A 19,169-nucleotide genomic window follows, 5' to 3' on the forward strand; every position below is an offset into this window, starting at 1 on the left:
ATAGTTTTACTAGGCCCGGCAAAAGCCAAAACAAATGATTTCACAGAAATACCCATAACATCGATCAATACGAAAACAGTTGCAGAAAATCAAACATTCAACAAAAACCAGTATTCCAGAAGGTAGGCAATAAAGAAAATAAAACATGAAAAGAAAATTACACGACTTGAGTAGAGACAACACGTAAAAGCAGTTGTTTAAAGATTCCACATTTATAGACTTTTTCAGCCATCGTAATGGTCTGCCACAGCCTCATCATCAGTTTCTTCAATGTCCTCAGCTGTGGCATCTTGATACTGCTGGTATTCTGCTACCAGATCGTTCATATTGCTTTCAGCTTCGGTGAACTCCATTTCGTCCATGCCTTCCCCGGTGTACCAGTGCAAGAAGGCCTTGCGGCGGAACATAGCTGTGAATTGCTCGCTCACTCTCCTGAACATTTCTTGAATCGACGTTGAATTTCCAATGAATGTGGATGCCATCTTAAGACCCGTGGGTGGAATGTCACACACGCTTGACTTCACGTTGTTTGGGATCCACTCGACAAAGTATGAAGAATTTTTGTTCTGGACGTTGAGCATTTGTTCATCCACCTCCTTGGTGCTCATTTTGCCTCGGAACATAGCAGAGGCTGTCAGGTAGCGTCCATGGCGAGGATCAGCAGCACACATCATGTTCTTTGAATCCCACATTTGTTGAGTCAGTTCTGGTACAGTTAGAGAGATGTACTGCTGCGACCCACGAGAGGTGAGTGGCGCGAATCCCACCATAAAGAAATGAAGACGTGGGAAAGGAATCAAGTTAACTGCCAGTTTTCTGAGGTCAGAGTTCAGCTGACCTGGGAATCGCAAACAACAGGTAACCCCACTCATAGTTGCGGAGATCAAATGGTTCAAATCGCCAACTGCCAAAAAACGATCAAAGCATTAGCTTACAGTTTGGCATAAAAAAAATTCAAGCCTGTATGCAATGCCGAAGTAAGTGAAAAATTGCTTACAGCTTGGAGTGCTGAGCTTCAAAGTCCTGAAACAAATGTCATAGAGCGCTTCATTGTCAAGCACCATGCACTCATCAGCATTCTCAACCAATTGATGCACTGAAAGTGTAGCATTATAGGGTTCCACGACAGTGTCAGAAACCTTCGGCGATGGGAAAACGGAGAAGGTGAGCATCATTCTGTCTGGATATTCCTCTCTGATCTTTGAAATTAAGAGGGTACCCATGCCAGAACCTGTGCCGCCACCAAGTGAATGGCACACCTGAAATCCTGGTCACGGAAAAGCAATAACGTATATTAGCAAATACTTTCTTCTCGCATAATATTTGCCACATGTTAATGCACAAGGCTAATATACAATTTCCCTAATTGAAACACCCACGAGCTTCTCAAGCAAATAAATTTCAGATTTGTAAGCACGATATAACACATCATATCTAAATAAACAACGCCACAAATAAAGCAAGGTACAATCATATTCATTTTCAATAACTTTTAACTTCAGAATTTCTCACGTAAAGTCCCTAAATTATATTATTAATCAAATGATTCAGATACATCATGTCCCAACTGTGTAATTATGTATTTTAACATAAATTTCCAGAACAAATTTCAAAACGAGAAATGGAATCGTGAAACCAGAATTTCAACCACCTTGACAACCATTACATACAAACATTTTATTAAAATCTCTGTTAATAAAACTATAGTAAGTTTTAAAAGATCAACATACGCCCAAGCAAACTTTATATGATAAATCCGAACTAATCAATTATCAGATTAAAAATGACAGACGTATGAGCTCAGATTTCCGTGATAACAGATCCCATCATTCTGAGCCATCAAAGTGAACCGGAGATCTGAAAATCACCAAAACACGGTTAAAGCATAATGATAATTTCAAACCTAAATGATAATTCCTTCAAGCTAACAGCACAATAAAAGCTCATAATGTCAATTACAAGATCTTGACAAAAGTTGGAATCAGTCGATGATCAATCTAAATACCAGACATACAACATCTGAAAACCACCAAACGATGAACGAAATCAAGACATACATTCAGCATTCTCATATAAATAAACATCACGAGTATAATATCCACCCCAATCTATTATACTATATTGCATGATATAAATAAAAATGAAGGACCGAACAGAGACGAGATTCAAACCTTGCAAGCAATCACAATTCTCTGCCTCTTTCCTGACAACATCCAGCACCGAATCAATCAGCTCCGCACCCTCTGTGTAGTGTCCCTTGGCCCAATTGTTCCCAGCGCCGGACTGCCCAAACACAAAATTGTCGGGGCGAAAGATCTGGCCAAAGCGACTGGATCTGATAGAATCCATGGTCCCGGGCTCCAGATCCATCAAAACAGCGCGCGGAACATACCTCCCACCGGACGCCTCGTTGAAATAGACATTGATTCTATCCAACTGAATGTCGGAGGAGGCTTCTCCCTTGGACTTTCCTGTCGGATCCACACCGTGCTCGTCGCAGATAACCTCCCAGAACTTAGAACCGATCTGGTTCCCACATTGACCTCCCTGAATGTGCAGGATTTCTCTCATCTTCAGGGAACTTTTTTGGGGTGAGAAATGTGGATGGTTATTGAATAAGACAGGGAGGAATTGGAGGAGTTATGGAAATGGAACAAGATATTTGAAGAGGCCCGTGACTCTCTCTCTCTCTGTTAGAAGAGTGTTGGGTATCGAGCGGAACTGCAGGGGATGGAAATGGAGAGGATTGATTTGTGTAGTGAAGATGAGACAAGGAAGCGCCGGATGCGGGTCCCGCGTCCGGCTAGTGAGAGTCTAATTATTGGTTGGATTTGGGTCAAACCAAACAATTTTGGATTATTTGTTACTCCTTTTAAAAAATATTATTATTTATTATATGATGAATCTGATTTGGTTTCTAAACTGGATTGATTTCACATCTGCTCCTCCTCTTATTACAGATAAAAAATATTATTTTTTATACTAAATGTATTATTTTTTATTGTGAATATCAGTATGATTGATCCGTCTTACAGATAAAAATTCGTGAGACTGTCTCATAAGAGACTTATTCCTGCGACATATATATTTGGACAAAAACTTGTGTGAGACGGTCTCACGGGTCAAATTTGTGAGACGGATCTCTTATTTGGGTTATCCATGAAAAAGTATAATTTTTTATGCTAAAAGTATTACTTTTTATTGTGAATATGGGTAGGGTTGACCCGTCTCACAGATTAATATCCGTGAGACGGTCTCACATGAGACTCACTCATATATTTGATAGCAACAATTTTTTTTGTAGTTCTTTTTAAATTAATGTATTATCAAAGAATTAAAACTAAAATATATAAAACATAACAACCGCAAATTCCAATAAATCAAAATTATCATTATTTGGAAAAAAAAACAATATGCACTTTTTTTCATTATTTAGAACATGTTATAAAAATGTTATATTCAATTTTCTGCCCAAATCTCAACTTGCAATATTTTCATATATTTAGAACTTGTAAATTCCAAAGTCTAATAGTGCGATATAGCTAAAAAAAGTATCAAATGGCGGATGATCAAGGGTTAATCTATAATATATTATGTTATAATTAAATAAGATATAGAAAATTTCATAATAATAAATTTTTATACGTAAAATACAGCAATTTTATTTCTTATTTTTTTTAATGATAAAGACTTGAAATAGAAGCTAAAATATAAAATTTGAGAGCAAAAATTGCTTCAATATTTATTTTACTCAAAATTACTTGTATGCAAAATTCTATTTTACCCAACACCAATCTTACGTAAAACCAGTCACTTAAAAAAAGATATCAAATAATAGTACATTTGATATTTATGTATTTAATATTTTAAAATTTCAACAAATAAAATATATTTACCAAATAAGTTCATCTGGTAGAGACAAATATAACAAGTTTTATTAATTATGAATTTTTTTTAAAAGTGGCCAATCCAAAATCAATTGTGGTTTTTTAATGGGTAAAATTAATATATTATTAACACGATCAAAAACAGGAAGGGCAAAATAGTCAATTGGTCGACGTTGACGCCGGCGGGGACTGACTCCATAGCTTCACCAAAATCGAACCCCTTACCTTGCACACTATTTACGTATTTTATTTATTTATAATTTATAATTAAAACAAAGTATAATTAATAAAAAATTGAAGAAAAAGGTCAAAAATTTACCACTGCAGAGTCGTGTTAATTTCCCTTTAATTAAAATTCTATCAAATCTTTTCTTAGCCGAGTGTCTCACCAATTTGCTGCTCTTATTTTACGAGGTATTCGTTTCCAATTGCCGATTAAAGTACTCTAATCCTGTTTACCCACTTTCCAGGATCTTCTTCAAACAGGTATGATCATTGATTCGAAGTTTTTTTATTATCATACAGATTTGAATGTTTTTATGTTTCTTTACAGATTTTAAGTTAAAGTGAGCGAAATTGTGGTAGGGCGTAGCTGCTGCTTGAGGGATTTTTCGTTTTTTCCTTGCTATCATTCATTAATCGGAGTTGAGATTTAACGAGTTTCTGGGTTTTTTTGGTTGCTTGTTTTGAATTTGAAGTTCATGTGAATAGCTGTGGATTTGCATTCACAATGGGAGCGGTTTGTTCTGGAGGAACTGTCAAGATAAGTTGGAAATCGAGAGATGTTGAGCACGAGAAGAGTTCAAGGTTTTCAGGGAGGTTGAAATCAATCGGAAGTTTTGGGAAGCAAAAGGATTGTGATTATTCTTATGCTTATCCTGATGAAATTGATGATTGCGAGAAGGCCCCCAGAAATTTGTACGATTCCAGTGAGCTACACTTGTCGATTTCCTGCGAATTGAAGCCATCTACCCCAGCCAGAACACCAGCAAACAAGGTATCTATCTTGAGAATATAAACATGCATTCAATTTTATGGTAATCGTGTGGGTGCTTTTAATTATTATTGGTGGTGGTTTATCGGAATGTAGGACATAATTGAGTGATAGAGAAGTTAGATTTGGTATAAAAGAATAGATAGATGGAAACTGAAAGTCGTGGATATTTGCTCGATGTGTTGAGAATTGCGGGATACCATTCGGTATCCCGCGTTGACAAAATTAGGTACAAATGATTGGAATTAGAGGTGTCATTACTTTCTATTTTGTGCTTTTATTACACAACCAACATTTTTGCAGTTCAGTGAGCTTCGGAATCAGGAATGGCTGCATGTTTCGATCCTGATTAAATAATCCATTATTTGCTAACAGTCTGTTTTGGTGGAATGTTAGTGACACACATCTGAACATTGTTTCATTTTCTGGTTGAAAGAAACAGAATAATACTGGCTATTTTGTATGACAGCAACCCTCATTTCTTGGAAAGGCGGGCATAGTTGGCCTAGAGAAGGCGGTGGAAGTTCTAGACACTCTAGGCAGCAGCATGACAAATTTGAACTCCGGTGGATTTACCATAGGCGTGGCTTCTCGGGGAAATAAAATATCTATACTTGCTTTTGAAGTTGCAAATACCATAACTAAAGGTTCAAACTTGCTGCTGTCACTGTCTGAAGACAATATCCAGTGTCTGAAAAAAGAAATAATGCATTCAGAAGGGGTTCAAAAGCTGGTTTCCACTGACATGAATGAACTCCTCAGAATTGCGGCTGATGACAAAAGGTACTTCACCGTTCTTATAATATTGCCTGCTCTTGTTGAAAACCTCCCGCCTTTCCACTCCTGTTTCTGCTCCATTTCATGCTTAGTTAGTTATTGCTCCATGGAAGAAATTTTTTTGTTATTTTTCTTTTGTTGATTTATTGTGTTTAATCATACAGGGAGGAATTTGGTGTCTTTTGTCGTGAAGTAATCAGGTTTGGGAATATGTGTAAAGATCCCCAGTGGCACAACCTGGACAGATTTTTTTCAAAGTAAATGAACTTTACTTTGTATGCTAGGAAATTCATTTCTGTCTGAAGCTGAAAGATAACACATCTCATCTTTTTAGGTCGGATTCAGATCCTGACATTCATAAACAACCAAGAGAAGAGGTGGAAATGACTATGCAAAAACTCACCACTCTGGCTCAGCATACATCTGTAATTGCAATTCTGATTTATTGGCTCTTAGAATTGTTCCCAGTCTTTCTTAGCAAATGTGTTGGAGAATTTTTTTTTAAAGACCAGTTGGTCGATGTTAACAAAACATTACTCTCCTAGACATGACGTATGGATTAGATGAAAAAGCTCACAGTTATAGTCGGTAAAACAAAATAGACTCACCATTACAATGTTATAATTCTGTTGGCGTCTTTTGATTATTATATTTACAATGTGTGAAATCTCTAGCTTGTCTCGATGACGAGAGACTTAATATTGCTGCATCTGCAGGAATTATATCATGAGTTCCATGCTTTGGACAGATTTGAACAAGATTATCAGCAAAAGCTAGGGGAAGCAGATTCATTAAACCTCCCTCGAAAAGGTTGTACATGATGTTTTTTCATTTGAACTTTGAAGAGCTGCTTTTAGTATTTTCCAGCTTTCTCTATTTGGAAGGGGAGTTGGAAGGTTGTTGGGTGGTGTAAACTCTTAATTGACAAATTACTTTAATTTGGTGTTGTAGGTGAGAGTCTCACAATGTTACACACGGAGCTGAAACATCAAAGAAAAATTGTAAGAAGCTTGAAAAAGAAATCTCTTTGGTCTAAAAGCTTGGAACAGGTGCTTAAATTGTTCGATGTTCTAGCACTCAATGATACAATATTGCAACAAGGAGACTAGTTTTTTATTATCTCTCTATATTTCTTTCTATCTCTATTTACTTCACGCAGTCTTCTTTCAATTCATCATTTTATCAAGAAATATTGCAGTGGTGATAACCATCAGTAAGTACAATGCACATTGATATTTCGCTACATGTAGGTTGTGGAGAAGCTTGTTGATATTGTTACTTTCATTCATCAAGAAATTGCCATGATGTTTGGAGATAATGGTAAACATGCTTTGTATAGTTGCTTTCTCTTTCTCTCTTTCTTTTCCGTTTTATAGGGGGAGTGGAGACAATAATTAAATAGGTTCAGCTTCTTGCAAATAGCTATGACTATTTTTTGCTTTTCAATTTTACCTGTGCCTCTCATCTATTTCTGGATGTTGGTTCTTGACTTCTGAGTTTTAATTGCTATGTAATATTTATTACTGTGATGTAGCCTCCAAAGCTTCATGCCCAATAATATTTTCCAGATAGGATTCTACCACCTGACTTTTTAACTCTGTTCAAGTTCCAGATCATCGGTTTGGTTGTATATTTACTGTACACTTTCATTTTTTTGTCGCTGATTGTTCCTTGTCCCCAATAGAGTCAACAGTTGATCTAAGGAACTGGTAATTCAGTAGCAGTACTTGACGGATGTTATCTCTTTGTTTCTTAAATGCTGTTTCAACCGATGCTGAAACAATATCGCTCTTTTCAAGAATAGAGACTTTATGAAAACCTGGCCGATAATATTCCATATCCTCTTGACATGTTCATTCTATCTTCTCTTTATGTTAGAATTTCGTTCAAGATGTGTAGCTCTTTCTAATCATTGCATGACATTGGCTGCCGTCAGTTGGCAAGGTTTCAACAAGTAAAACGGAAAGGCTTGGCGTCGCGGGTCTTGCTTTGCATTATGCTAACATAATTACTCAAATTGATAATATCGTGAGTTTATTTTGTGTAACATTTCTTTGATAGAGTAATAGATTTTTTGGTACTCACTAATAATTTAAATTGATGAACTCGACTTCATTAAAGGCATCACGCCCTACCTCTCTTCCTCCAAATATGAGAGATACATTGTACAATGGGTTACCACCAACTGTCAAGGCCGCTCTTCGATCAAGAATACCGATGTTTGATGCTCACGAGCAGGTATTGTCTCCGACCTATTTCTTCTTACTGCCTATTCCTTTTCTTCCATTTCTTTATGGCTGGATTGGATCTGTGATTCAGTGTGGATGTAGGTGATTTTGTATTCAAAATTAGTAGAAAGCCACAGCCATGATCAAGTCATGTTTATTTCCTTCTAATAAGTATGTCAGTCAATTTGTTTTCATAAATACATTGGTTTCAAAAATTGAAATTTATTCATGCATGTGCAAAAAGCGACATCGTGGACTCGAATTTTCTCATGTTGATCTATGAAGTCTCTTCTCCTGAGTTTAATCCCCATGTGCTGGTTTCTCTGTCTCTTTGGTACCATTTGTATTTTAATTTTGTTATTTTCTTCTATCATCTGTTCATGGACCTTTTGGGTCTCTGGATCTAGCTTCTTATTGTGCTTTTTGCAGCTCACATCTCCTCAAATCAAAGCTGAGATGGAAAAAACGCTTCAGTGGCTTGTTCCCATATCAACAGATACTACCAAGTACGATAACTTCGTTTTTAACTAAAATAATAATTTGTTGGTTATTTTGTATCTCTTCGATTTTTCATTTTCACTGATCTCAACTTTGAAGTATAGCATTCTAATGAACTAACCCCATTCTTTTTCCATCTATACTGACTCGAATCAGAGCACATCAAGGCTTCGGATGGGTTGGAGAGTGGGCCAACACAGGGTCGGTCTGAATTTTCTCCGCTGTTAAATCTTCATATGCCATGGAAACTTATTATATTCTCTCTCTTTCTTACAGTAATGAATTTGGCAAGAAAACAAGTCCGCCGACGAACCTGATTCGCTTACAGACACTCTACCATGCTGACAAGCGTAAAGTTGAGGCTTGCATTCTTGAGCTAATAACTTGGCTCCATCGTCTGGTCAACCTTGTGAGATACAGAGATAATGGACTTAAATCCCTGCCAGTACGTTCTCCAACTGGTAAAGGTCCGATTATGAATATCGAATCCTTGAGCCAGAATGTTGCAAGTTACAAAGGCAACCTTTCTTCCGAGGATAGAAATCTCTTGGAAGAGGTCGTGAAACCAAGGAAATTGGTTCACGGACTGAGCAAAAGCCAGGAGTTTGTGATAGTAAAGAATAAGAAAAGTAAGGGTTGGGCTTCAAGGAGCATGGGTAGCTCTCCTCGAAGAGGACTGAAACATCAAAAATCAGATGTTTTGGATATATTAGACGGGTTAGATTCAACATTTTCTGTTCTTAGAGAAGGATATTAGATGAAAAAGCATTCATTCTTTTATGTTGTTTATAGCCTCATTCTGGGTCTATCGTATCACAAAATTTTGTGCTAAGAAGATCTTGGTGCGGATTCTGGTTTGATCAGTGGGAAGTATTTTTTACTAGAGCTGCACAATTTCTCCGTTCTGTATTACAGTTGGTTACCTCGCCTCGATGTCTTAATTTATTGATGCATATAAATCAATTCGAGTGAGTTCGTGAGTGCTGAATAATTTCAAATATTCTAGCTATCTTGGATACGATTAAGCTGATAATGCAAATAGTTTGTGATGAAATTTAAATTCAACCACCAAAGCCAACAATTATGATGGATGACAAATCAGCTAATTTACCTAAAATTTAACTTCTTTTTGTGGGGTGTATTGCGTTGATATATTTTGCAGGGATCAGATTGGTTAGGATGAGAGTACCCAAATTGTCGTAACCAGGCTTGGGGCTGGACACCCATCTCGCATAATTTGTTGCGAGCATTTACCGCTCATCACATCCCCTTTAAACTTGCCTGAAGGATCATGATTTAACACATAGTTGAACATCTATTTAAATATTACGTGCTTTGAGAATAAATATGAAGTTTGTACGATGTGGGAATTCTGTTAACATGCATCATATTTGATTACATTCACCATTCTTCTCCCATTCTTCCATTCATTATTTGTTGGTATCAAATTTAATATTTTGACACCATCAAGTATTTATGCGTTTGTTATTTGTTCAAAACTTTATCAAATTTGCAGAAAAACAGAAACCCTTTAAAATTGCCCAAGGCTCTGATGATTAATTAGGTGTAACATGAAAACAAGTTGCCGACGCTATTAATGCACATGGGATGTCGGAGAACCCGCAGTTTTGACTTTTGTAATATATATATATATATATGACAAAAATTTGCGTGAGACGGTCTCACGGGTTGTATTTGTGAGACGGATCTTTTATTTGGGTCACCCATGAAAAAGTATTACTTTTTATGCTAAGAGTATTACTTTTTATTGTGAATATGGGTAGGGTTGACTCGTCTCACAGATTATGATCCGTGAGACGATCTCACATGAGACTTACTATATATATATATATATATATATATATATATATATATATATATATATATATATATATATATATATATATATATATATATATATATATATATATATATATATATATATATATATATATATACGAGGATCGATTATTTTATAAGTTGGACTTTAATCAAATCCAAGAGTCATTTCTGAATTATGAATTGATTTAATAGGCTACAGTTCCATAATTTACGTGACTGACTTGCACAAACAATTCATTTAGGCTCCGTTTGATACGTGTGATGAGATAAGTAAATGATTAGTAATTAGAGTGATTCAAAAATGAGATATATGGAATAATAGTATGGTGGGATAAATAACATGATGTTTGGTATGATTTTAAAATAATAGATTAATTTTTTAAATTTTATTGCAATGACCAAAATGTCTCAAGTGTTAATTAAATATATATTCTTAAAATAATTGAATAGATAATTAAATATTTATAATTATAATTTGCATTTATTAAAATTAATTTAAATATATTTATTACAAATAAATTTGTAAATACGCATTTACTTTAATAATTAAAGTAATAATAATATTTTGAATATTAATGTTAAATAAATATTAGCAATAATTATAATATTATTGTTTTTTAAAATAATTATAAATAATTTTAAAATAATTTGATAAATAATTTATATTTATTAAAATTAATTTCAATATATTTATTATAAATATATTTGAAAATATTACGATAATCATTAAATAAAATAAACTAGAATTTAATAAATATTTATTTTCATAAAAGAATTAATTAGAAAAATTAGAAATTTATTAAAATTTAATTTAAGATAGATTTGTATTACAATTTTTTTTAAAAAATGATTAAAAATAATAAAAATATATGAATTTAATTTATAAAAAAATATAATAAAAATTTAAATATTATATTAATTACTAATTTTAATTTTCATATTATATTGAAGAAGATAATTCAAGTGTATTATGATCAATATATAATTTTATCATTATCACTATTTAAGAATTATACGTTATGACACATTTGAGGAGATATATTTAATCACACAAATAATATAAATAGTGAGGGCTTTCAATAATAATCAAGGACATACATGCTAAATTAAAAATGAACTAAACATAAGATAAGGGAATGATTATTTAATAATCATTCTCTTATCATATCTACCAAACATAACCTTAAGATTAAAATAGTCCACCGTCAATTGCCAGTTCAGCTCCCAAATCAAGGGGCACAATAGGATTCTCCGATACATTGGTTTATATTCCATTTATCGATTTTACATACTAGCTACTCTGCACACGCGGTGCGTGTGTGTACAATTTTTTTTTATAATTATTTATAGACTAAAATGAAATTTGAAAAATTATCGAGGTACTAAAGTGTTATTTGAATAATTGTAATAAAAAAAATAAAAACAAAAATGTTTTTTGAAATTGAAAAAAAAACAAAAATGTAATTTTGATATAGGGAAACCAAAAAACAGACCAAAGACACCAAAAACAGTTATTCTAATATGCTTAAACTTAATAAATAGTAAAAGATATATATTTTAATTATCGTTCTGAGCGAAGAACCTAGCTAGAATAATTATATCTTAACAATAACTTTTCCAAAAGTTTTTATATTTATATGACAAAGATTTTTGTGAATCATGATCGTATTTCATGAGACTGATATTTTATTTGAGTAATCCATAAAAAATATTATTTTTTATTATGAATATCGGTAGTGTTGACTCATCTCAAAGATAAAGATTCGTGAGACCGTCTCGCAAGATACTTACTCTATATTTGTAGTTTGTTTGCTTTAATAAATCTCAAAATATCGTAGGTTTATGTGAAAAAATTTCTGAAAATTTATTTATTTATTTTTATCAGATTGCGATGGTCAAGTTTGGCCGTTCGGGTGGAATACAGAAATCGGTGGGATAGGTAATATATTTATGAAAATTAGAGAGATATATATATATATATATATATATATAGCATTAATCGATAGTTGATAATAATGATAAGATTATTAAAATAAATTATAGATTATGACATTGTTTGGTACAGTAGGATTGATAAATAATCCCTTTAGGGCCAGTTTGGTATGTAGGACAAATGTTGGATTGATTAGTAACACTTTGTTTGCTATAATTTTACGGATATGAGATTGATTAGATGTTTGACAATTGTACTGTTGCCGTGGGAAACTAAATCCATGAATCGTAGAATGATAGAAATAATCCGGGTACCCCAAAATTTATTATCACCAAAATACCCCTGCTTGTAATAATTATCCAACTTGCAAGTGGTCTTCTCTACATCAATGTCCGAAATTCTTACGTACAGTGTTGCCTTTGTCCTGTGCTGAAGATTTTCGAAATCGAGATGGAACAACCAAATCCCCATTTCCAGCACAGATATGAAGTAATCCGAAGGTTTCTTGAAGGTAAAATTTGATACAATTCTGCTGCGAAGCTATGCGTAATTACCGATGTCAAAACTCTTGCATAATGCCTTGCGCCGTAGATGTATGAAAAATTTATTTTTCTTTGTTAACGCTTTCATCTGCATATCTATTGTATAAACTGATTTTTTTTACAATAGTCGGTTGTTCGGTGTGTTTCTTTTGCTGTGCGAAGATTTTTTTTTTTTTACAAGAAACCACAAAATTGGAGGTCGTCTTACATTGCAGTAGAAATTGGTTGGCTTTCTTTCTTGGGCTGTTGTGCAACTATTTAAGGGGCTGAAATACGTTACTTGGTTGGCTTTCTTTCTTGCGCCGTAAATGTTGCTTTATAACAACGGATCGAACGACGTTGGTGAAATTAAGTTCAAATCTCACCTGCAAGAGAGAAAATTTGAACTCACAAGGAGGTGCTCTAGCTTTCTGTTGCCTTTCGGTTCACATCTTTGACGGTTCTGAACTCATCTTTAAAATCTTCACGTACGACCGAAAGGAAGAGGGTTTCCAATTGGGGTCTGATTTTTGAGAGAACAAGCCGTAGGTTGGGGGACTAAAAACGATATAACAAAATAAAATAAATAGTAACATCAAGGGTATTTTGGTCTTTAGCACACTTATCATGACTTTATCAATACTATTAATTTCACACCACACGTGATATTACATAACTCTGAAATTAAATATCTTATCATATCAAACACTTATCAATCAAATTATTAATCATTCAACTATCACATCCTACGAACCAAGCGGACCCTTATTTCATGTTTGATATCTTTATAAAAAGTTTGATAAATAATCCCTTTATTTCATGTTTGATATCTTTATAAAAAGTTCGTGATAATATCATGGGTTTTTTATAAATAAATTTTGAGAAGCATACAAAAAGAAAAGAAATTATTATCTTATTTATTTTTATTTATATTATTTATATTATTAAAACTTAAAGAAGAGACATGTGGATAAGCCTCATAATTCTGACACCGACCACCCTTGCTTCCCGCTCTATAAAACATAATCCTTTTCCCTTCAATTCTTCATTCATAAATCATAAAACAATTCCATACACAAATTTTGTAATGGCTTCCATATCATTGTCACCACCGAATCAAATCATCAGCCTCCGATTCTCCGCCGTCCCTTCTCCACATTCTCCGACGAATATCTGCTTCCGCCACCCGCTCCGTATCTCCGCCGGTTACGCCACAGCTGAGAGGGCTAACGGAACATCTCTGCAGGCTGGTTCATTGTACGACGTCCTGGGAATTCATTCCGGGGCCTCGTGTCAAGAGATCAAGTCCGCGTATAGAAAACTGGCCAGACTCTTGCATCCGGACGTCTCATCCCATTCCAAAGGCGGAGGAGCTACCGACGAGTTTATGAGACTGCACGCGGCGTATGCTACTCTTTCCGACCCTGAGAAACGCGCGATGTACGATGTGACAATTTCCAGGCGACGGCGGAGGGAGGAGCGCTTGGCGGCGAGTTCAGGGCGGAGGCGAACTTGGGAAACTGATCAGTGCTGGTAGCTGACTGACTGCTTTAGCCCACTGATTTCATAAAAAGCTTTTAATTTTTATGAAGTCTCCCATACATTATTTCGGCTGACTTTTGTTCAATCTTCTCACGTAAACCAAGTTTTTTACTGTTGACCACAAATTTTCTTTACTATTTAATGCTGTCGATTTTATTTTTTTCTGTTGAAAATAAAATAATTAGATTTAAATCTGCAAAAACCCTGAAAATAAAATCAAATTTGGTATCTTGACTTCTTTAGTGGGCTTTGGTCAACATCATGTAGGCCCAAACTTATACCGGCTTAGAAATGAGGCCGACAATAACATGATCAAGCTTTTGACATATGACAGCTAATCAAGCCCATGGTTCGTTGGCTCGGGCTGGGCCCGCTTCATTAAACAAGGAAACGTTACATGTTCTTTTTTCACAATAAAATTATATAATAAACTGTCGTTGAACAAACTTAAACAATAATGTACCATTTGTTGTTATCGATGAGTCACGGGATGAGTAATAAGTGACGTAAAATAAATATAAATTTATAAATATGAATAATATAACTAAATACTTTTTGCATGATTAATTTACTTACTATTTTATAATGTTTACTTGTATAATATAAATCTAAATCAACGATGATTATCAAAAAATATATTGATAAAATTACAAAATTGAAAGTTTTACTTGTTCATTGTGAGAACAAAAATTTCTTGGCACTTACGAATTATTTAAATTAATTAGTTTTCATGAAGAGGAAAAAATATTCACAATTGAGCTTAATATTTAATCACAAAAGAGAAAAATTATTGTATAACAATAACCATATTCATTTCGATCAATATAATTTAATTTCAAAATATCTATACATACAAACAAAATTCTATTTGTATAGAAATTGACAAAATTCGGTTAAATCACATGAATAGAAAAATAATAATTTGGGACAATTAAAAAATATAATAGTACGGTTGTGATTCTCCTGAATTCGAAATATGATTTTGTAAATTTACAATGGAAAGTTTATTGGAGAAATCAATTTTAGCCGTCAAATCGTCCCATGGAAAGAAAATCAAACCTAATTTTAGTATTCGATTTCATATAATAATTTAGTGGAATTTTTAAACTTAAAAATTACACTTCATATTTAAATATATGAATATACTAATTACTAACTAATTGGCCAAAAAAGTTTCTAATGGACAATAGCCCAATATATCCCCAAAGAGGTTAGTTACTTCAATTCGTGGTTCGAGATAGAGCTTTAATGTGTTTCACATTTAATATCATTATGGTCTAATCGAATAAGAGTATGTCTCATGTGAGACCGTCTCACGGATATCAATCTGTGAGACGGGTCAACCCTACCCATATTCACCACAAAAAGTAGTACTTTTAGCATAAAAAGCAATACTATTTTATGGATTACCCAAATAAAGATCCGTCTCACAAAATTTGACCCGTGAGACCGTCTCACACAAGTTTTTGCCATCGACTAAATTGAGATAACTAAAAAGATTATTTTTTTTGTGAGATGGTTTCACGAATTTTTATCTGTGAGTTAGGTCAATCTTATCGATATTCACAATAAAAAGTAATATTCTTAGCATAAAAAATAATACTTTTTCATGTATGACGTGAGACTGTCTCATACAAATATTTGTCAACCAAAAAATAGCCAAACATGAAATGGATAAAAAAAATATATCTCATCCCACGTTCATCAAAGCAGACCAAACGGTATCTAGGAATATAGAATAAATTTAAATATAATTATTTTTAATGATATTGATTTATGTTATGGGTGCAGAAAATTGGATGAGTATATCATTGGGGACAAACATACTAATTATTTTTTTAATGCTATTATTTTCACTTGACGTTCTTTTCGTTGATGCCGACCCCCGTAAAGTAATAAAATAATGATAATATGCCGGTGATATTATTATTATTATTATTATTATTATTATTCTTCTTATTATTATTATTATTATTTATATTAATAATAATAGAAGAAATGTAATTTCTCTTTGTTTTTTTCTTTTGCACAAAGTCAACCGAAGACAAGATATAAATTATCGATTGAAACATGGAAAGAAATTGATATGTGCTTACTTGTTTGGCAGTTTACTGGATGATAATGTTCTTTGTACATTTAATTATAAAATTAAATTTCTGAGAACTTCATAATTACCTTCTTAAATATTTGAGTTTATTAATCTTAGATGAGCCAAAAAAAATTATATTTTTTAAAAAGAAAATCGTGTATATATATATATATATCATATAAAGAAAATATAAATTCATGTTAAGGACGAAATCTCTAGAATTTTGTCGGAATGAAAATAGAAGGGAGTAGATGCTTTGCCAGCTGAAAGAAAAATGGTGATGGGTCAACTTGAATTCATAAGAATCGTATGGAAATATCTATTTTTTGGTGTTTGTGTATTTCCTTCGAATTCTAATTAATTATCTCGTATTTGTGAAAAAAAAGGTATCAAGGATGTACGAAGATTATTTGAACAGTGAATCCAAATATAAAATGCTTTCGCCACCCACTTTCTACTTGTTTCTCCTCGCTCGCTCATCTTCAAATTCAATGGGAAAACAACGTATCCTTTTCCTTATTCTCGCAAATTATCTTGCACCAGGTACCTCCTCATGGATTCTTCATTAACAATTATTATATATGCAAAGCGTCGTTGATGTTTTCAATATCTGCTACTAACTCGATCAAGTTTTCCAGTAGTATATTCCTCTACCACATTCGAATTTGTGAACAAGTGCGCCTTCACGGTCTGGCCAGGAATTCTATCCAACGCGGGGATCGCACCTCTTTTGACTACCGGATTTTCTCTACAAACGGGCGAATCGAACGTTATCGACGCGCCGTCGTCATGGGGCGGCCGTTTTTGGGGCAGGACACACTGCAGCGTCGACTCCACGGGAGAATTCTCCTGCGCCACGGGTGACTGTGGGTCTGGGAAGATAGAATGTGCAGGCAGAGGCGCAACTCCCCCCGCCACGCTGGCGGAGTTCACCCTCCAGGGTGATGCAGGAATATTGGATTTCTACGACGTCAGCCTCGTCGACGGGTACAACCTCCCGATGCTGGTGGTTCCACAGGGTGCTTCGGGAGCTAATTGTACGAGCATAGGATGCGTGGGGGATTTCGACGAGTCATGTCCATCAGAGCTCCGCGTGAGCAGCTTGGGCGGGGAAGGCATCGCGTGCAAGAGTGCGTGCGAGGCTTTCGGGACGGATGAATACTGCTGCAGCGGTGCGTACGGGTCACCACAAGTGTGCCAGCCGACGCAGTACTCGCAGATTTTTAAGAAAGCATGTCCGCATGCATACAGCTACGCCTACGATGATCGAACGAGCACGTTCACGTGTACGGGCGGCACCGACTATGTTGTAACCTTCTGCCCTTCGCCTAACACAAGGTAAAGTTACGCATGCCGTCCCTTTATGTTCATATGTCACGTTTGTTAAATGATTGAATTAGAATAAAGGGGTTTTTCTACTTTTCATATCTATTTGTCAACAGGGCAGAATTCCATTTTTCCCTTGCAATTTGCCATATCTTCTTGTAAATATATTTTTCGGGATTACAAAATACGCAACTCCCCCACACAAAATTACCTTCTTGCAGTAAAAAATCGTCTTCGGATGGGCAAACCCTGGTATCCGAATTCAACAGCTCCATGGTGTACCAAGGCGCGTTGGACGTAAGCGGATCTCCAACGTCCACGTGTGCTCGAGTCTTAGGTGGTGCCATCGCCGCCGTCGTGGCCGTCGCTTCACATATTTAATATTCCACCAAAAAATCTTGTCGGGGCTAGGTCACAACACAATAGTCTTCTATACTATACGAATCAAGAAAAATTAGTAAAAGATATAAAATAAGGTGGATAGTAGGTTTCAGTTTCATTATATAGTCTTTAGGTACGATCAAGATTAATGGAGGGAGCTTAATCCTTTTTTGGTGGTGAAATTAGGATGAGACATATTTATTTTGATTTTCACACCCATTGTTGTTGTCACCGTACGTGCTGTATAAATTGCTTGGTTATAAAATAAAATCAATTGGCACCTGTTTTTTCTTATTACAAGGCCTGGAGTACGTAGAAACACAGTTTGTACGTGGAGCTTGACAAGAATTCAAAACAATTGTTATTATTGCCTTCGATCTCTCCACAAAGCACAGAGCGAGCGGAATCGTGATTTTCACTTCATATGCAAATTATACACTTAATTAATCAGCGTAAAAAAATGATTATGAAATTTTCCTTTACGTTTAAAGTTTCTCTATATCATGATACTACGTATATATAGTATATTTATTTTCGGTCACATCAGCATTCTGTCAAAATAAGACTAAAAATGGAATGAAAAACAAAAACCAATCTTGTCTTAATATTTTTTGTCACAATCAGGGGCGGATCTAGTGTAGGACCCGTGAGGCTGTGGCCCCCCTGGAAATTTTTTAAAAAAATTATTATTATATAATATATATTTTATTATTTAGTATATATATTATTTGATCATAAAAAAAATAAAGTATCTATAGACGGCCCCCTCGAAATTTTTAAAAAAATTATTACTCTATAAGATATATTTTATTATTTAGTATATATATCATTTGACCATAAAAAAATAAAATATCTATAATTAATTTAATGGTTATAGACTTTCAAGGTTTACATATGTGGTCCGCGTTCCATTATCTGTAATTTTTTTCGAAAAACTAAATAACGAGCCTTTACAAATGGTCAAATGTCCAACTTAAAACTATCATAATTGGTGGTGAGCCGGTCCCCCAAACTTAAAATCCTGGATCCGCCCCTGGTCACAATGACATATATATAGAAGTCCACATTGGATGGATTTTCGGACGCTGAAACGAAATCTGTAAGTTATCATTATTTTCATTTCTCTATTATTTTACATAAAAGAGGCTTTA

General features: G+C 34.4%; 4 protein-coding genes and 1 non-coding gene across 9 annotated transcripts; 3 read left to right on the top strand and 2 right to left on the bottom strand.

Annotated features, from left to right (window-relative positions):
- Nucleotides 1-20: 20 nt before the first annotated feature.
- On the bottom strand, nt 21-2,736 carry LOC140815867 (tubulin beta-1 chain). Its single transcript, XM_073174868.1, has 3 exons — nt 2,172-2,736; nt 998-1,267; nt 21-904 (listed from the first exon to the last, which is right to left on the bottom strand). The coding sequence occupies exons 1-3, from the start codon at nt 2,569-2,571 to the stop codon at nt 225-227; spliced, it is 1,350 nt and encodes a 449-aa protein (XP_073030969.1). The 5' UTR covers nt 2,572-2,736; the 3' UTR covers nt 21-224.
- A 1,476-nt stretch (nt 2,737-4,212) lies between these two features.
- On the top strand, nt 4,213-9,242 carry LOC140816390 (protein PSK SIMULATOR 2-like). Of its 3 annotated transcripts, none has more exons than XM_073175619.1 (13): nt 4,213-4,373; nt 4,586-4,884; nt 5,351-5,664; nt 5,823-5,915; nt 5,993-6,083; nt 6,375-6,468; nt 6,610-6,707; nt 6,909-6,978; nt 7,583-7,686; nt 7,780-7,896; nt 8,316-8,392; nt 8,541-8,585; nt 8,661-9,242. In XM_073175619.1, exons 2-13 carry the CDS (start codon nt 4,618-4,620, stop codon nt 9,139-9,141), a joined length of 1,851 nt encoding a protein of 616 aa, XP_073031720.1. In that variant the 5' UTR covers nt 4,213-4,373; nt 4,586-4,617; the 3' UTR covers nt 9,142-9,242. The 3 variants fall into 3 exon arrangements, with proteins under 3 accessions (XP_073031720.1, XP_073031722.1, XP_073031721.1); XM_073175621.1 differs by having other exon boundaries at nt 7,595-7,686; XM_073175620.1 differs by having other exon boundaries at nt 4,599-4,884.
- A 303-nt stretch (nt 9,243-9,545) lies between these two features.
- Nucleotides 9,546-9,653, bottom strand: LOC140817642 (small nucleolar RNA Z279/snoR105/snoR108). Its single transcript, XR_012114852.1, has one exon. It is a non-coding gene; the product is annotated as a small nucleolar RNA Z279/snoR105/snoR108 (small nucleolar RNA).
- Nucleotides 9,654-13,678: 4,025 nt separating this feature from the next.
- On the top strand, nt 13,679-14,373 carry LOC140816806 (chaperone protein dnaJ 11, chloroplastic-like). The gene has a single exon (XM_073176265.1). The coding sequence runs from the start codon at nt 13,768-13,770 to the stop codon at nt 14,215-14,217; it is 450 nt and encodes a 149-aa protein (XP_073032366.1). The 5' UTR covers nt 13,679-13,767; the 3' UTR covers nt 14,218-14,373.
- A 2,217-nt stretch (nt 14,374-16,590) lies between these two features.
- On the top strand, nt 16,591-18,294 carry LOC140817484 (thaumatin-like protein 1b). Of its 3 annotated transcripts, none has more exons than XM_073177197.1 (3): nt 16,591-16,854; nt 16,953-17,649; nt 17,859-18,294. In XM_073177197.1, the coding sequence occupies exons 1-3, from the start codon at nt 16,707-16,709 to the stop codon at nt 18,016-18,018; spliced, it is 1,005 nt and encodes a 334-aa protein (XP_073033298.1). In that variant the 5' UTR covers nt 16,591-16,706; the 3' UTR covers nt 18,019-18,294. The 3 variants fall into 3 exon arrangements, with proteins under 3 accessions (XP_073033298.1, XP_073033299.1, XP_073033297.1); XM_073177198.1 differs by having other exon boundaries at nt 17,010-17,649; XM_073177196.1 differs by having other exon boundaries at nt 16,692-16,854; nt 16,950-17,649.
- The last annotated feature ends 875 nt before the right edge of the window (nt 18,295-19,169 follow it).

The sequence above is a fragment of the Primulina eburnea genome, chromosome 16, assembly GCF_022965805.1.
Source record: "Primulina eburnea isolate SZY01 chromosome 16, ASM2296580v1, whole genome shotgun sequence".
NCBI classification, from domain to species: Eukaryota; Viridiplantae; Streptophyta; class Magnoliopsida; order Lamiales; family Gesneriaceae; genus Primulina; species Primulina eburnea.